At 42.0% G+C, this 14,620-nt stretch overlaps 1 pseudogene and 1 gene segment (V, D, J or C); both read left to right on the top strand.

Annotated features, from left to right (window-relative positions):
• The first annotated feature begins 4,037 nt into the window (after positions 1-4,037).
• Positions 4,038-4,541, top strand: LOC123000553 (T cell receptor alpha variable 9-2-like). The segment is given in 2 exon segments: positions 4,038-4,083; positions 4,207-4,541. Coding segments are annotated over 2 exon segments (381 nt in total).
• A 3,580-nt stretch (positions 4,542-8,121) lies between these two features.
• LOC130542296 (T cell receptor alpha variable 22-like) lies at positions 8,122-10,265 on the top strand (annotated as a pseudogene).
• Positions 10,266-14,620: the final 4,355 nt, after the last annotated feature.

Genomic DNA, 14,620 nt, shown 5'->3' with positions numbered 1-14,620 from the left:
CTCCTTCCACCTCTACCCCCTTTTACTCAGTGCCTTAAAATTAGGGGCACCTGGGTGGCTCAGTCGTTAAGCGTCTATCCTTCGGCTCAGGGCGTGATCCCAAGGTCCTGGGATTGAGCCCCACATCAGGCTCTTCTGCTGGGAGCCTGCTTCTCCTTCTCACACTCCCCTTGCTTGTGTTACCTCTCTTGCTGGCTGTCTCTCCCTCTGTCAAATAAATAAATAAAATCTTAAAAAATAAATAAAATAAAATTGGATGGTAATGAATGGTTAATAATTGGTCTTGTAACACCCTCTTATATTTGTTTGTGAGGCAGATTTGTAGAGTAGAAATCTTAATTAAGTATATCCTCAATTTTTTTAATTATAAAATTATATCTTTTTCACATTCATTTTTACCATTTGAGCATTTTCATTTTTTGAGGGAACTGTTCAGTGTTACGAATACATTTACATTGTTCAAACAGCACCACCATCCACTTCTCGAAATCTTGTCATCTTGAAAAACTGAATATTTGTACTCATTAAACCATAAGTTTCCTTTACTCCATTCCTCAAGTCCTTGAGAACTACTGTTTTGCCTATCTTTCCATGATTTTAACTACTTTAGACCTCGTAGAAGTGGAATTATACAGTATTGGTCATTTTTTGATACATCTTTTAACATAAAGTCCTCAGGATGCACCCACTTGCATCACGTGTCAGAATTTCTTTGCTTTTTAAGGTTCAATAATATTCCAGTGTATGTCATACCACGTTTTGTTTATCCATTCCTATCTGTTGTTGGACTTTTGGGTTGCTTCCACGTTTTGGTAGAAACAGGAATTCAAAAACGTCTCAATATTTATGGTAAATATCCAAATTCTTTCAATTTTTGAGTATATATCATAACTAGATTGCTAGGTCATAAGGCCATTCTATTTTTTAAAAATTTAGACACATTTATACTGTTAATTGGAACAGCTATGCTCTAGACTGCATTATCACAAGCAAGTTTCTAGAAACAGAAACAGAGTGACCACTAGTCATGAAAGGAGCGCCAGTATATTGGTGAATCACAAAATCCTGGAAGAGTTTTTCACTCTTGCTACAGTACATAGCGTATTTCGGGTGTGAATAACTGGTTTGGGCAGAATCGTGAAGCCCCTACCCTCTGTCAGCTGCTGAATAGCAGTTTGGGCATCCATTATAATATGTTTTCTTTCCTCTTTTGGTAAAAGATCCAAACCTGCAATTATTTAATTCTTTTTTAGTAGTTCCATTTGCGTAAATAAAGAACCTATAAAAGACACTTTTAAAATATTTCAAAGGCTTAGGAAGAAGTCATTTGCTGTCTCTCTCTGAAATTTGACAATCTCTGGTGTCAAAAAGAGGGAACAGGCTTTTGCTATCATCCAGCTCTGTGTTCTAAACTATTAGCTCTGCCATGAACTTTCTTGATACTTTTGAGCTTTGTTTCATCGTTGGGAAAATGGGAGAATGTATCTTCTTTAGTATTTTGTTGTGACAATTTATCAATAATATACCCAGAGAGATTGACAAGTAGCAGATGAGCAGTTTAGGGGGGTAATCTCAGTAGGTACAGAAAAAGCATTTGACAAAATTCAGATTCATTCCTGATTAAAACTCCCAACAAATTAGATAGAATTGAAGGAAATTTCCTCAGCTTAGAAAAGGGCTTCAGAAAAATCTACATCAAATGTCATACTTGATGGTGAAAGCTTAACTGCTTTCTCCTCAGTTTCAGAAATAAGGGAAGAATTTTGGCTCTCAGCCAGTTGTGTTTAATATTGAAGTAGAGATTCGAGCCAATGTCAAAGGCAAGTAGAGGAAACAAAAGCCATACAGTTTGGAAGGGAAGAAGTGAACTTTATTAACAGAGAGCGTATTTGAGCAGAAAATGCAAGGGAACTTACAAAAAAGACCTACTAGAACATATTGGTTTAAGCAAGTCAAATGTACGCCTACCATATGATCCAGTCATTGTACTCCCAGATATGGACCCAAGAGAAATGAAAGCATATGTCTGTAGAGAAATTTTATGTGCAAATGTTCATAGCAGTTTTGTTTGTAAGAGCCCCACTGGGACTAATCGGTATGGTCATCAACAGGGAAATAGACAAAGTGTTTTATAGGCACGTGTTGGGATACCACACAGCAACAGAAAGAAACAAACTCTTGACAGTTATGCCTATGCAAGACTCTCAAAACAATTATGCCGGAAGAAGCTAGACAAAAGAGTACATATGATTCCATTTATACAAAGTTATAAATTATGTAGACTAATTCATGACAGAAACGTTCCCTAGAAATGGGAGTGGTGAGCGCTGAGAGAAGGATTACATTACCTCAGAGAGGTAACATTTAGGGCGATGCGTATGTTCATTATCTCAAATGTGGTGAGGGTTTCACAAATACATACATGTGGCAAACCTTAGAGAATTGTTTAATTTGGTGCATTTTATTGTTATATAAATTATGTGCTAAGAAAAGCCATTAAATATCAAGATTTACTCTGCTATATCTTCGCTCACTGGTGTGCAAGTCTTGTGTGAACCAAAATTCAAAATATTTCTCTGTAGGCCTTCTTTTTAAAGTTACAGATAACAACTGCTGCATCCATGTGCTATACTGTTTATTTTCTTTTTTCCTTTTTAAAAAGATTTTATTTATTTACTTATTTTAGAGAGAGAGAGAGAGAGAAGAACAAGTGGGGGGAGGAGGAGAGAGAGAGGAAAAGAGAAAGGGAGAGACTCCTGAGAAGTGTACAACTCCATGAGGGGCTCAACCAACAACCCTGAGATCATGACCCCAGTCAAAACCAAGAGCGCGAGGCTCAACCACCTGAGCCACCAATCGCCCCCTATTTACTTTCAACCATTATCATCCCAGCCTCTTTGGGATTCTCCCCGTGTATCTGAACACAAGGTTGTAGGGGCTTGTCCCAAATTCCTTCCTAGCATAGTTTTGTGGCAGGACTGACAATGTGATTTGAAAGGTGGAGGGGAAGGGAAGGCGTGTGTGACCCCAAACAGTATCCAAGCCAGAATTTCTTACTTCCCTCTGCATGTGGGAGACTTCCCGTGTTGGCTCTGGATTCATGAACCTCTTTGATCTATTTCTATGGAGAGTGGCCTCCAGGAAACAGCCTGAGCTAAGCTTCCATCTCTGTGTCTAGAGATAAATGTTTACGGGGCTTTACAGATGATGTGTCCCTCTCCAGAACATTATCCTGCTAATCCTGTTTTCTTACTTTGTGGGGATTATTATTTTTCTAAATCTTGGTAACAAAATGTGACAGAGGCATTGTAATGGAAAGCATGCTTGAGGCTACGACCTGCTAAGAGTGCACCATTAGCTTTTTTTCCTGAAAAGCTTTTAATAAAAAGATAGTATTCCTTATGATTGATATTATTTTAGGACCCAGTAAATACTGCATTTCAAATAAAGGCTGTTGTTCATTATTTTTTTTTACTTAACACATATTTAGTGAGTACATAAAAAATGACAGTCATTGTTCTAAATATTGGTGTACAGTGTAGAAAAACAGAATCACTCAGCAATGACTTGACTTATTATTTTTTTCCATGTTCAACTCCTGGCCCCTTTCCTGGCAGTCAGTGGGTTACAGACTGGCCCACGTGGACAATGAGAATATGAAGCACTGTAGTAAGATGCTTAGAAGATTGTTACCCTCCAGCTACAGAAACACCCTGCGATTCTGTGTTAAAGAACTTCCATATCAGTAGTGTCTTAGGAACGAATAGACCTGAGAGGACATGATTTCTGTTGTTCAGCATTCCAAGGGCACCTGAAGACTCACATGTGCCTCATGAAGTCAGGGATGAAAAACACGGTGACTTGGGGAGGATTCTGGCCAACACGCACGCACTCAGTCCCCGTCCACCAGGGGGTGCAGCTTCCCATCACAATCACATTTCCAGTGTGAAATGTGGGCTTCCCCTCATCATTTCTCTGTCACTCCAAGGTTTCTTCATGGTAAGAAAGAAGAACATTATTTAGGTGACACTGCAGAGATGAAGTGTTCTCCAGGCTTCCTGACTGTGATACTCTTAATGCTTGGTAAGTAAAATGCCTCTTAAAACTTGGATTCTTTCTTCCATTGTGTCTGCAAAATCTTTAACTATAATTTTATCCAAGAGCTTTATGCCCGAGGTGACACAGGTCTCTTTTCTCTTTCCTCAGGACAAACCCATGGAGACTCAGTGACCCAGACTGAAGGCCCAGTGACCCTCTCAGAAGAGGCTTCCCTGACTATAAACTGTACTTATTCAACAACAGGGTCTCCCACTCTTTTCTGGTATGTCCAGTATCCTGGTGAAGGTCTACAGCTCCTCCTGAAAGCCTTGAGGGACCAGGAGAAGAAAAGCAACAACGGTTTTGAAGCCACCTTGGACAGCAAATCCAAATCCTTTCACCTGGAGAAAGGCTCAGTGCAAGCGTCAGATTCAGCTGTGTACTACTGTGCCATGAATGACACAGTGACGGGGACTGCAGGGGGAGCTGAGCGCAAACTCTGAGCAGAACAGGGGCCTGGATGCTGAGCGTCTTTGACTGAGCCACTCTGGTTCCAGCTTACTCTGTGGTTGTTTGTACCCCAGTGTCTGCTTGATACAAAATCATAGAGATGTAGAGAGTGTAGGAACCAGAAGTAACATCCTCAACCTCAGCTGTTCCTTAGTGACACTGAGTACAGTTTGATGCCAAGAGTCCCTCAGCCAGGGCATAAGTAATTTCAAGGTAAAACCACGTAACAATGAAGGGGTCTCTTGCTCATCCTTGCAGTGAACGTCCAGCCCCACAAGTTGTTCAGGGCAGCCTGGTGGGTGTGACTGTGTCTGTGACACTTTTAGAGACACACAGTGTGTCTGAGAAGGTGGTGATGTCCAGTGTCTTCCTGACAGAGTGTGGCAGGAGAGGTGATGGGAGAGCTTCAGCCCCAAACCAGGTTTCAGTAGAGAAAGAAGGGAAGGGAAGAAAGGAGGAGGAACACATGTACCTGAGCAAGGAAAAGAGAGTCTGGGGACCTCTGCCCTGCTTTCTTTTCTAGTAAATCACCTGGCCGACACAGACTGATATTCACCATGAAGGGTTGGGGGCAGAAACAGATTTGAGGAAGTAGGTCATGTCCTGGAGGGTTAAATAGGTCAGTTGGCTTTCTGACAGTAAAACTCAAGTGAGATGGTGCAAACTACACACTATTTCTGTATCAGGACAAATTGTCACGAACAGTACATCAAATGATTGGATAAATTTCATTTGCAATGTGCATTAAGAAAAGTAATAGAAAAAGAAAAACTGCCCACAGAATAATCAGAACATGAATTCTCTCCATTCTTCCTCAACCCTTTGTCCCTGACTCCCCTCTGGCTAGAGGAACTTTCACCTGTTATCCTCATGGTTTATTCCTTCTGTTCTTCCTAGTCTCTGTTCTAGAAAAATATGTGCTCATGTGAGGAATATTTAATAAGGTTTATTGTAGTGTAGTATTTCCTGAAAAATAAATCATCTTGACTTTTAATCACTAGAGGAAAGGATGTATTAATGGGAGTATATCCACAGAATGGAATATAATGGAACAATGATGCATATAGGTTAATAGAGTAAGACGTATAAGATTTACTATTGTGTTGATAAAGGAAGTCACAGAAAGGTATACCCTGAATGCATATTTGTATTATAATAAAGTCTAAATAAAATACTATATATTTCCTTTTGATTCAAATTCAGTAAAACATCTGAAACATCAACTCCAAATTGTGAAGATGAACAAAAAATAGGGTAGTAAGTGACGAAAGAGTCAGAATTGGGAGTCATAGTAAAAGGGCTTTTCCTCTGTAGGTAATGTTTTATTACTTTTAATAATTCATATATTCACAAGTTTCTATTGTTAAAAGTAATAAAAGGCATAAAAGTCATCATAAAGATTTATCCATATTCTCCTTTATTCTTATCACCAAAATAAAATAAAATAAAATAAAATAAAATAAAATAAGAGAAGAGAATATTTGCCTTCTTGATAAGATTTTGTCCAATGACATAAACTATACTTATTTCTCCCTCCTCTGGGGTCATATGTTTTTAGTTTCCGCACCTCTTAGGGTCCTACTCTTTGACTCTATTAAATCATGTAAATTACATGTAGACTGTAAACTGGTATGTTTTCCATTTTTATATATTTTATCTGTTTGTTTATTCTTTCAATTTTATTTCCGGTTAGCTAACATACAGTGTTATAGTAATTTCAGGTGTACAATAGAGTGATTCAGCCCTTCCACAGATCACCCGGGGCTCATCAGGACAAGGACAGTCCTTCATTCCCTCACCAATGAACCCATCCCCCAAACCTCTCCCTCCTAACCATCAGTGTGTTCTGTTTAATTAAGAGTCTGCTTCTTCCTTTATCTCTCTCTATCATTTTTTTCTTTGCTTCTTTGGTTTGTTTTTAAAATTCCAAATGAGTGACATCACATGGTATTTGTCTTTCTCTGACTGACTTGTTTCCCTCAGCATTATACTCTCTAGCTCCATTCATGTCATTGCAAATGGCAAGATTTCATTCTTTTTTATGGCTGATTAATATTCCATTACTCGTTTACATATTCTGAACATCCCATTGAAACGAAAAGCTCAAGGATTATGGATTTCCTTTGAACTAAGGTAAAGAAATCAAATAAATAGCACAAGATGAGAATTACTTAATTATTTTCTGATATAATTTCCTAGAAGTTCCATGCTAAAGTAGGATTAGGTTCACTTGTAATCCCCATTCAATCCAAGCAGGTGTCTTCTTTTCTGACCAACTGCATTTCCTTCATCAGAAAGCTTGGAATGAAAAGGGGTGGGGATCTGGGTCTGCTGAATTGCTTGGTCTGAAGGGGTCTTTGCTGACTGCTTCAGTCCTCCAGGGGGCACTCTAGGCTTTACAAGAAACAAAGACTTTCTGAGGGCCCAGGGTGAACAGTTAGAGAACAGAACTCATGTGAGCCTGTCCAATTACAGATAGCAAAGGTAGGCGGAGAGGGGGGACAGGGATTGTGTAAAGTGCATCTCAGGTTTTGAGTTCTGCCATTGCATAGCAACTTCAGACATCTGGAGGCCATATCTCTAGAAATCCATTATGCACATAATTCTTCACAGATAACCAGGACAGGATTATTTCTCGGTATTGTGACCATGGAAACTCAACAGAGAACATCCCATTATCTGTTGTCAATTGTTATGAATAAAAACTCCCAAACTTACTGGGCTTGAAATTATTTCAATATCCCAGATATCTTACCTTTTCATAGGTCTCTGCTGAGAGTGGAGGGAACAAGAATGAAGAGAAGAAGAGGGGAAAAAATAAGGAACAAAAATAGAAGGAAAGGAAGAGGACAATATTGATGTTGAGCAGCAACGAGTGGCCCAGTCAGACTCAACTCTGTGGGTAAGCAGGGTGTCCACCAGTTGCACTGGAGAGGTGGAGAGGTGGAAATGAAATCAGAGAGGACATTATGCACACAACCTATTTTTCACCAACCAACTTCTGGTTGGAATGATTTTCTATGCAGATGGTGACTGTCTGTCTTGGTTTCTAGAACACTCTTGATTTCAGAAGTTGTAATTACTTCTGCAATACACAATGCATGCTATCAGATAGTTTTCCTTTATTGGTATTTTTATATAATTGAATTGTCACATTGTCTTCAAATTATGCAATTTTGAGAATGGTGTCACTCTTCCCTATGTGTCTTCAAGGTTTTTTGTAACCCCTTTTAGGCCCTGACTCTACTAGATATATCATTCACCTTTCCTCCCACACAGTGCCACAAATTTCTTACATAAAGTGTTCTAAGGTAAAGCCCTCTTATCCTCCTATATTGGAAATATTGCCTATATCTCCCTGCCCTGTTAGCAAGCACAATTTTGGAGAGATTCCTATGCAGTGCACCTGGGTCACTGTGGGTGGAGTCTCGAATTCCACGAATAACAAAGCTGAGGTGTGATTGGCTCAAAGATTCTGTGGGAACCCATTGAGTGTAAGAACACAATTTCTCTAGACCGAGGACTTTACACTCTACAGACTGGGGATGTGGGTTTCAGCCACAAAGAAGAAATATGAAGAGCCACTGGGGAGCTCTGCTGGGGCTCCTGTGGGTCCAGGTTTGCTGTGAGTGGGGGCATCCAGATGGGGCTGGGGAGCAGTCCGCAGCCCACAGTGGTGGGGGGAGCTGACACTGAGCTCCTAGAGGGTCCTACAGCCCCAGGAGTGTGTCTCGGGACATTTTACAAGTTTGGAAACTGCATCAGTGACCCCCAGTGACATGACTTGTGTTTGTTCTTCTCTTTCCAGGCAGGGGTGAGAGGGCTGGAGGTGGAGCAGAGCCCTTCAGCCCTGAGCCTTGGAGGGAGCTGGCCCTGCTCTGAAGTGCAATTTTTCTAGCTCAGTGCAGAGTGTGCAGTGGTTCCGACAGAAACCCAGGGGTAGTGGCCTCACCTCCCTGTTTTTCATGGCTTCAGGCACGAAGCAGAGCGGAAGGCTGAACTGCACACTGAACACGAGGGAATGGTCCAGCACCCTCCACATCGTGGCCTCCCAGCTGGAAGACGCAGCCTTCTACCTGTGCGCCCTGGAGACACAGCGCTGCCTGCTGATCCAGGGCCTGCATGCCAACTGCAGCTGTGCCTGCGCCCCAGCCCCTCCCTGGGGCATCTGCACCCACAGCAGCCTTGGGTCCTTTTCAGATTTTCAGATCCATGTTACAGCACCTTTTCCCTCCAAAATGAGATCCATCAGGGCTGTCATTTCACTTGCTTTTCTTGACCTTATTTTTCTCTACCATGGGCACTTTGGAGCAAGTGATAGAGATGCCCCTATCTACTGCCCTGGGAAAGCAGGTCTTCTGGCAGCTAGCATATAAATTATATGTAAATTACCCAAATGGAAAAGACTCAAAAAATAGATGATAATGAAGAAAAGAAAGAGATGACTAATTTTTTAGTTACCTATAGATGGTTCTACTATCAAAGGATAGTAATGAGAATATGTGTAATGTTTTTTCCAGTCTGTATTCATCTTTTTCCTCTTGGAAATACAAATATAACAAAATAATTTTAGTGGCGCCTGGGTGGCTCAGTCATTAAGCTTCTGTCTTCAGCTCAGGTCATGATCTCAGCATCATGGGATCGAGCCCGGCACTGGGCACCTCCGCTGGGAGCCTGCTTCTTCCTCTCCCACTCCCCCTGCTTGTGTTCCCTCTCTTGCTGGCTGTCTCTCTCTCTGTCAAATAAATAAATAAAATAGTTTTATTGAGGGTCAGGCACTCTAATTATTCAATTACATATACTTTTTATTTCAGCAAGGTAATACCCTGTAAATAGTACTTTTACTTCATGCAAGAATAAGTCAGGATCTTAGAGCGTAAGTGCCTTAGATGAGCTCATATTATTCCAAAGTTAGTGACTCTAAGGGGACATGAGAGCTTATCCTCTGAGCACCTGAGGAAGAAAACACTTAGAATGACAAAATCTTAAGGATTTCTATTGCTCAGTTTATACAATACGTACATATCACTGCCAGAAGTGTCCGTTTAAGTAATTTCTAAATAGCACCTTGTGGGAAGAGCTCATGGAAATTTTCACTCTGTTCCATGAAAATGTACTGCCCTTCCTTGCATTTTGAGTGAATCTACGACTCATGATTATGTAACATCATTCCTAGTTTGGTAAAGGGAGCAGGGAGCTTCCAGGATTACCCTAAATGATCCCCATCTCTGTTGTATCCAGAAACAAAGACTTCTGACCCCAAACCCAAAGTTGAAACTTGCATGTGTAAGGATTCCAGCACAAGGGAATCCCAGCCTGCTCTGGTTGTTATGTTGACAAAAGGGCATTGACAGGAAAGATGGGTCCCTGAAAATTCAGATGGAGATAAAGGGGTAGACTCCCAAAGCTGGGAGCAGAGCCAGCTTCTTGAACAGGGGACCTGGGCAGTTACACAGCCCCCTGCTCTCCCAAGGAAGCCTGCCCTTGGTTTAATGCTGGGCCCTCGCTGTCTTGAAATTCATAGTAATTTTACTTTGTCCTTGTCCTTTCTAAGTGACTCCCGTGAGTGGGAGGAGCAAGTGCCTGAGCAGAGACACACGTGGGGCAGCAGGACACAGGCAGGAGCGCAGGTAGGCTCGGGGTCTGGGTCACGGCAGGTGGTGTGTGCACTGAGCAGCGGGCAGGGCCACCTGGGGTCTGTGCCTGCTTTGGACTAACTGGGGCTTCGACGTCAGCAAAGGGCGTAGTAAATTCTGTCGGGAAATTACTACAGAAGGAAAGTGTTTACATGGACATTTCAATAAAGCTGTTTGGCAGTTTCTTATACTATTTTAACTAAACATACTCTTACAGTCCAATCCAGCAGTGGCTTCCTGAGTATTTACCCAAAGGGGTTGAAAACTTATGTCCACACACAGATTTGTACACAGGTGTTTTATGGCAGTTTATTCATAATTGCCACAACTCTGAAGTAAGCAGCATGTCCTTCAATAAGTGAATGAATAAACAAATGGTGGTCCATCCAAAATGGAATATGATTTGGTGCTAAAAAGTAATGAGCCATGAAGTGATGAAGAGATAGGGGAATCTTATATGCGTTTTACTAAGTGAAAACAGCCCATCTGAAAAGGCTACATAAGGTCTGATTCTTATGACATTCTGGAAAACGCAAAACTCTGGAGGGGGTAAAAGGCGGTGGTTGCCAAGGGTTGAGCGGAGCAGCAGGGATGAAGAGCACGGAGCACGGTCAGTGCAGTGAGCCCACATCTCCGACACGACAATGGTGGACACGTACTTACATTTGTTCACACCCACAGAATGTACAACACAGGCGTGAACTCCAGGAGACCTGCGGGCTTTGGGCAACCCGACGAGGCAGCATAGGCTCCTTCACCGTGGAAGGTGTCCGGGGGGGTTGACAATAGCAGAGGCGATACCTGTGTGGGGCACGAGGTGCACCGGAAGCCTCAGCACGTCTGCCTCGGTTTTCTTAGAACCTGAATGAGATGGTTGAAAAGAACAAAGTCTTTCAAAAATCAAATTCAGAGACATGAAACTAATATGTATGAAGAGTTAAAGCATTTTAGATAAATGGCTCCCCTAGAAACATCACCTGATGACACCTTTTCCCTGCTTTTTGAATAAAGATTCCAGATTTTCATTTTGAAATGATCTCACAAATTGTATAGATATCTGTGGCTGGAAATTTTGAAACTCCAAAGTAAGGTTTCAAGGAGAAAGCCAGAATCCAGAAAGAAATTATGCTCTTTTATTTTTTATTTTATTTTATTTTATTATTATTTATTTATTTATTTTAAAAAGATTTTATTTATTTATTTCCAGAGAGAGAGAGCAAGAGTACAAGCAGGGGGATCAGCAGGCAGAGGGAGAAGCAGACTCCCCACTGAGGAAGGAGCCGACACGGGACTCGATCCCAGGACTCTGGGATCATGACCTGAGGGAAGGCAGATGCTTAACTGACTGAGCTACCCCGGCATCCCTATTTTTTCATTTTTGTCTACAAGCAACTCACTTTATTTTTTTCACTTTTTTGTTATTTTATTTTATTCATTTTTATTTTATTATGATCTATTAGTCACCATACAGTACATCATTAGTTTTTGATGTAGTGATCCACGATTCATTGTTTGCATATAACACCCAGTGCTCCTTGCAATATGTGCCCTCCTTAATACCCATCACTGGGCTAGCCCATTACCCTCCCCCCGAAACCCTCATAAGTAGAAAATATTCTATGAAACAATCAGGGAGCTGGGAATTTTGTCCAATGGATGGCCTCATCAGTGCAACAGTTAATACATAAAATAGCATTATTCATATGAATGGTCACATTCAGTCCCTTACATTCTGTTCTGCATGTCACGCCTAAAAAGCGCAAATATTGACCTAACTACCTATCTTGGAGAAGAGGGGAATTTTCCAAGAGAAGAGTCTGAGAATTCTTATTTAATAAAGAATGGGTGAGAGAAAGGAAATTTCCTCGAATCAAGACGTTTTCCTTTCATAAAAACAATTTCATATATTCACATATGTTTATATATTCAGTTGATGTTCTTCACCATAGCTGCCTTTAAATCTTTCAGGGTGGGAAAGGTGGAAGGAAGGTAAGTTTATTCTTTGTCAATTCAGAGGATCCATGAGTAGGAATCACAGGAAAGGGGCTTCCACTTTTGGAAATGAGGTAGTCTTCCTTCCCAGAAACCTTTTCTCCTGATAGTTCTTTAGGGCCAGGTTCCTGCTGGTACCATTCCTGGAACACATGCAATATTTATACTTCCCTGGATTCATTCTCACAGAGGTCATCAGAAATTTCCAGAAATTCATGTGAATGAGAAAGAGGTTTTGTCAGAGAGAGATAATTCTGGAAACTCAAGGACTGGAGAACTTTATCAATGAGCATCAGGGAAAGAACACTGTAGTGGCGTTTAGGAGAAATCTGATGGAGTATGGAACATGAAGCAGTGTTGCCAGGAAGTGGGAAGCGTGACAGGATAGATGGTAACACTATAGAGGAAATCGTCCTGGGGCTACGAGTCAGTAATTGCACTGGAGGACATGTTATTTATTTTGATTGGAGAAAATGTAATCACTGCAAGTTTAAAGTTACATACGGTTATATTTTCTGAGTTTGCATCTTGAGGTTTTCTCATCAGTAGAATTTCTACTCTTTCTTTCAATACTCTGCATTATATAAGACACAGAGGATTCAAATAGATTTCTTAAATCATGTCAGATTTCTCTATGAAAATTATTCAAAGCTTGGGTCAAAAAGTTTCCTATAGTTGACATAGTAATAACAGATGGAAGTTACTCCCCTGCTCCCTTATCTTTGAGATTTGGACTTTTACTTTTGTCACTGTCATCTTAATTGAGGGAAGATGAAACATTTTTTAAAAAAGATTTTTATTTATTTATTTGACAGAGACAGCCAGCGAGAGAGGGAACTCAAGCAGGGGGAGTGGGAGAGGAAGAAGCAGGCTCCTAACTGAGGAGCCTGATGTGGGACTCGATCCCAGAACACCGGGATCACGCCCTGAGCCGAAGGCAGATGCTTAATGACTGTGCCACCCAGGCGCCCCAAGATGAAACATTTTGACTGTTGGTACAGTCACCTCTCTGGAAATCACAAGGTCATGAGCAAGACCAAGCAGGAAGAGCAGAGTCTGAGCAAAGAGCCATTTGAAATATCAACTGATGCTCTCTCTCTAACTCTAATCCTTGGCTCCCATGTTCCTTTTAGAAATAGTTTTTCTCCATAACAGACCATTGAGGACGGTAGATTTGGCAGAAAGGGAAGGTTTTCTATTTTCTTTGTTGAAGGGAGTAAATCTTCATTCCTTGCTGATGTCAGACATGTGCAGCAGGCCCATCACGGAATAAACAGCGATAGCATCTACCTCTTTCCAGCTTACTATCAGTGACTCAGTGGTGCGCAGAGGTATAAATCTTGATCTCCACATTCTCGCTGTGCACTCCATCCCTGATCTAACATATAATTTGCTTGACTGATTGCCGTCTTGCTGCAGGTGAGCCCCTTGGAGGCACAGGCAAGGAGAAGCGCATTTCCCCGGTGAGATCAGTAGCGCTGTGACCACAGACGGAAGTGCACCTGCCTGCGCAGAACACGTGGAGGGCTCGTTTTCCTGCATCTGGTGCACTAGACTGTGGCAGGAGCAGGGCCTTTTTCTCATTGGCTGGGGGACCATGTGGGAAAGTCCTCTGTTAGGGGAAGGGGACGGCCTGACAAGAGCAGGAGCTGAGCTGGCTGGAGGCTGCAGTTCTGAAGCTGGTCTAATGGGGAGGAGCCATGAGGACATCCAGGGGAGCTTTAATCGTGTTCTCGTGGCTGCAGCTGAGCTGTGAGTTGTCAAGTATGGGACACGGAGGATATTAGTGGACGGTCTTCAGAAGTCAAGTCTGGCTTTACTCAGGTTTCCCCCGTTAGTGTAGAAAAGAGCATTCGGACGGGTAAGAACCTGGAATCTCTTCTCCTGTCTCTGACCTTTTCTTTCTGCACAGGGTTCAGCCGAGGAGAGACTGTGGAGCAGCGGCCTTCTACCCTGAGTGTGCAGCAGGGACGCAGCTCTGTCATCAACTGCAGCTATTCAGACAGTGCCTCACATTACTTCTCTTGGTATAAGCAAGAGTTTGGAAAATGTCCCCAGCTCCTTATAGACATTCATTCAACTATGACCACAAAAGAAGACCAAAGGCTCACTGTCTTACTGAACAGGACGGCCAGACATCTGTCCCTGCACATCGCAGACACGCAGCCTGAAGACTCAGCTGTGTACTTCTGTGCGGCAAGCACACACTGCTCCCCAGACACCTGCTGCCTGCACTCCAACCTGCCACCGGGGCAGCCCCCTGGCCTTTGACACAGACCTTCCAGTATAACGTTTGTCCTTTGCTGGTCTGCAAGTGGAAGCTAATATGTTAGGCATTAAAAGCATATGATAAGATTAGGATGGAGATGACCCATTCTTAACTCACATAAAATAGTCACCTTATGCTGGAGTCAACAGAACAGGGAGAACATAAGAGAATAATC

The sequence above is a fragment of the Ursus arctos genome, unplaced genomic scaffold, assembly GCF_023065955.2.
Source record: "Ursus arctos isolate Adak ecotype North America unplaced genomic scaffold, UrsArc2.0 scaffold_32, whole genome shotgun sequence".
Classification (NCBI taxonomy): Eukaryota; Metazoa; Chordata; class Mammalia; order Carnivora; family Ursidae; genus Ursus; species Ursus arctos.
Note: the sequence above shows the minus strand (reverse complement) of the source record. Positions and strands in the feature narration are given on the sequence as shown.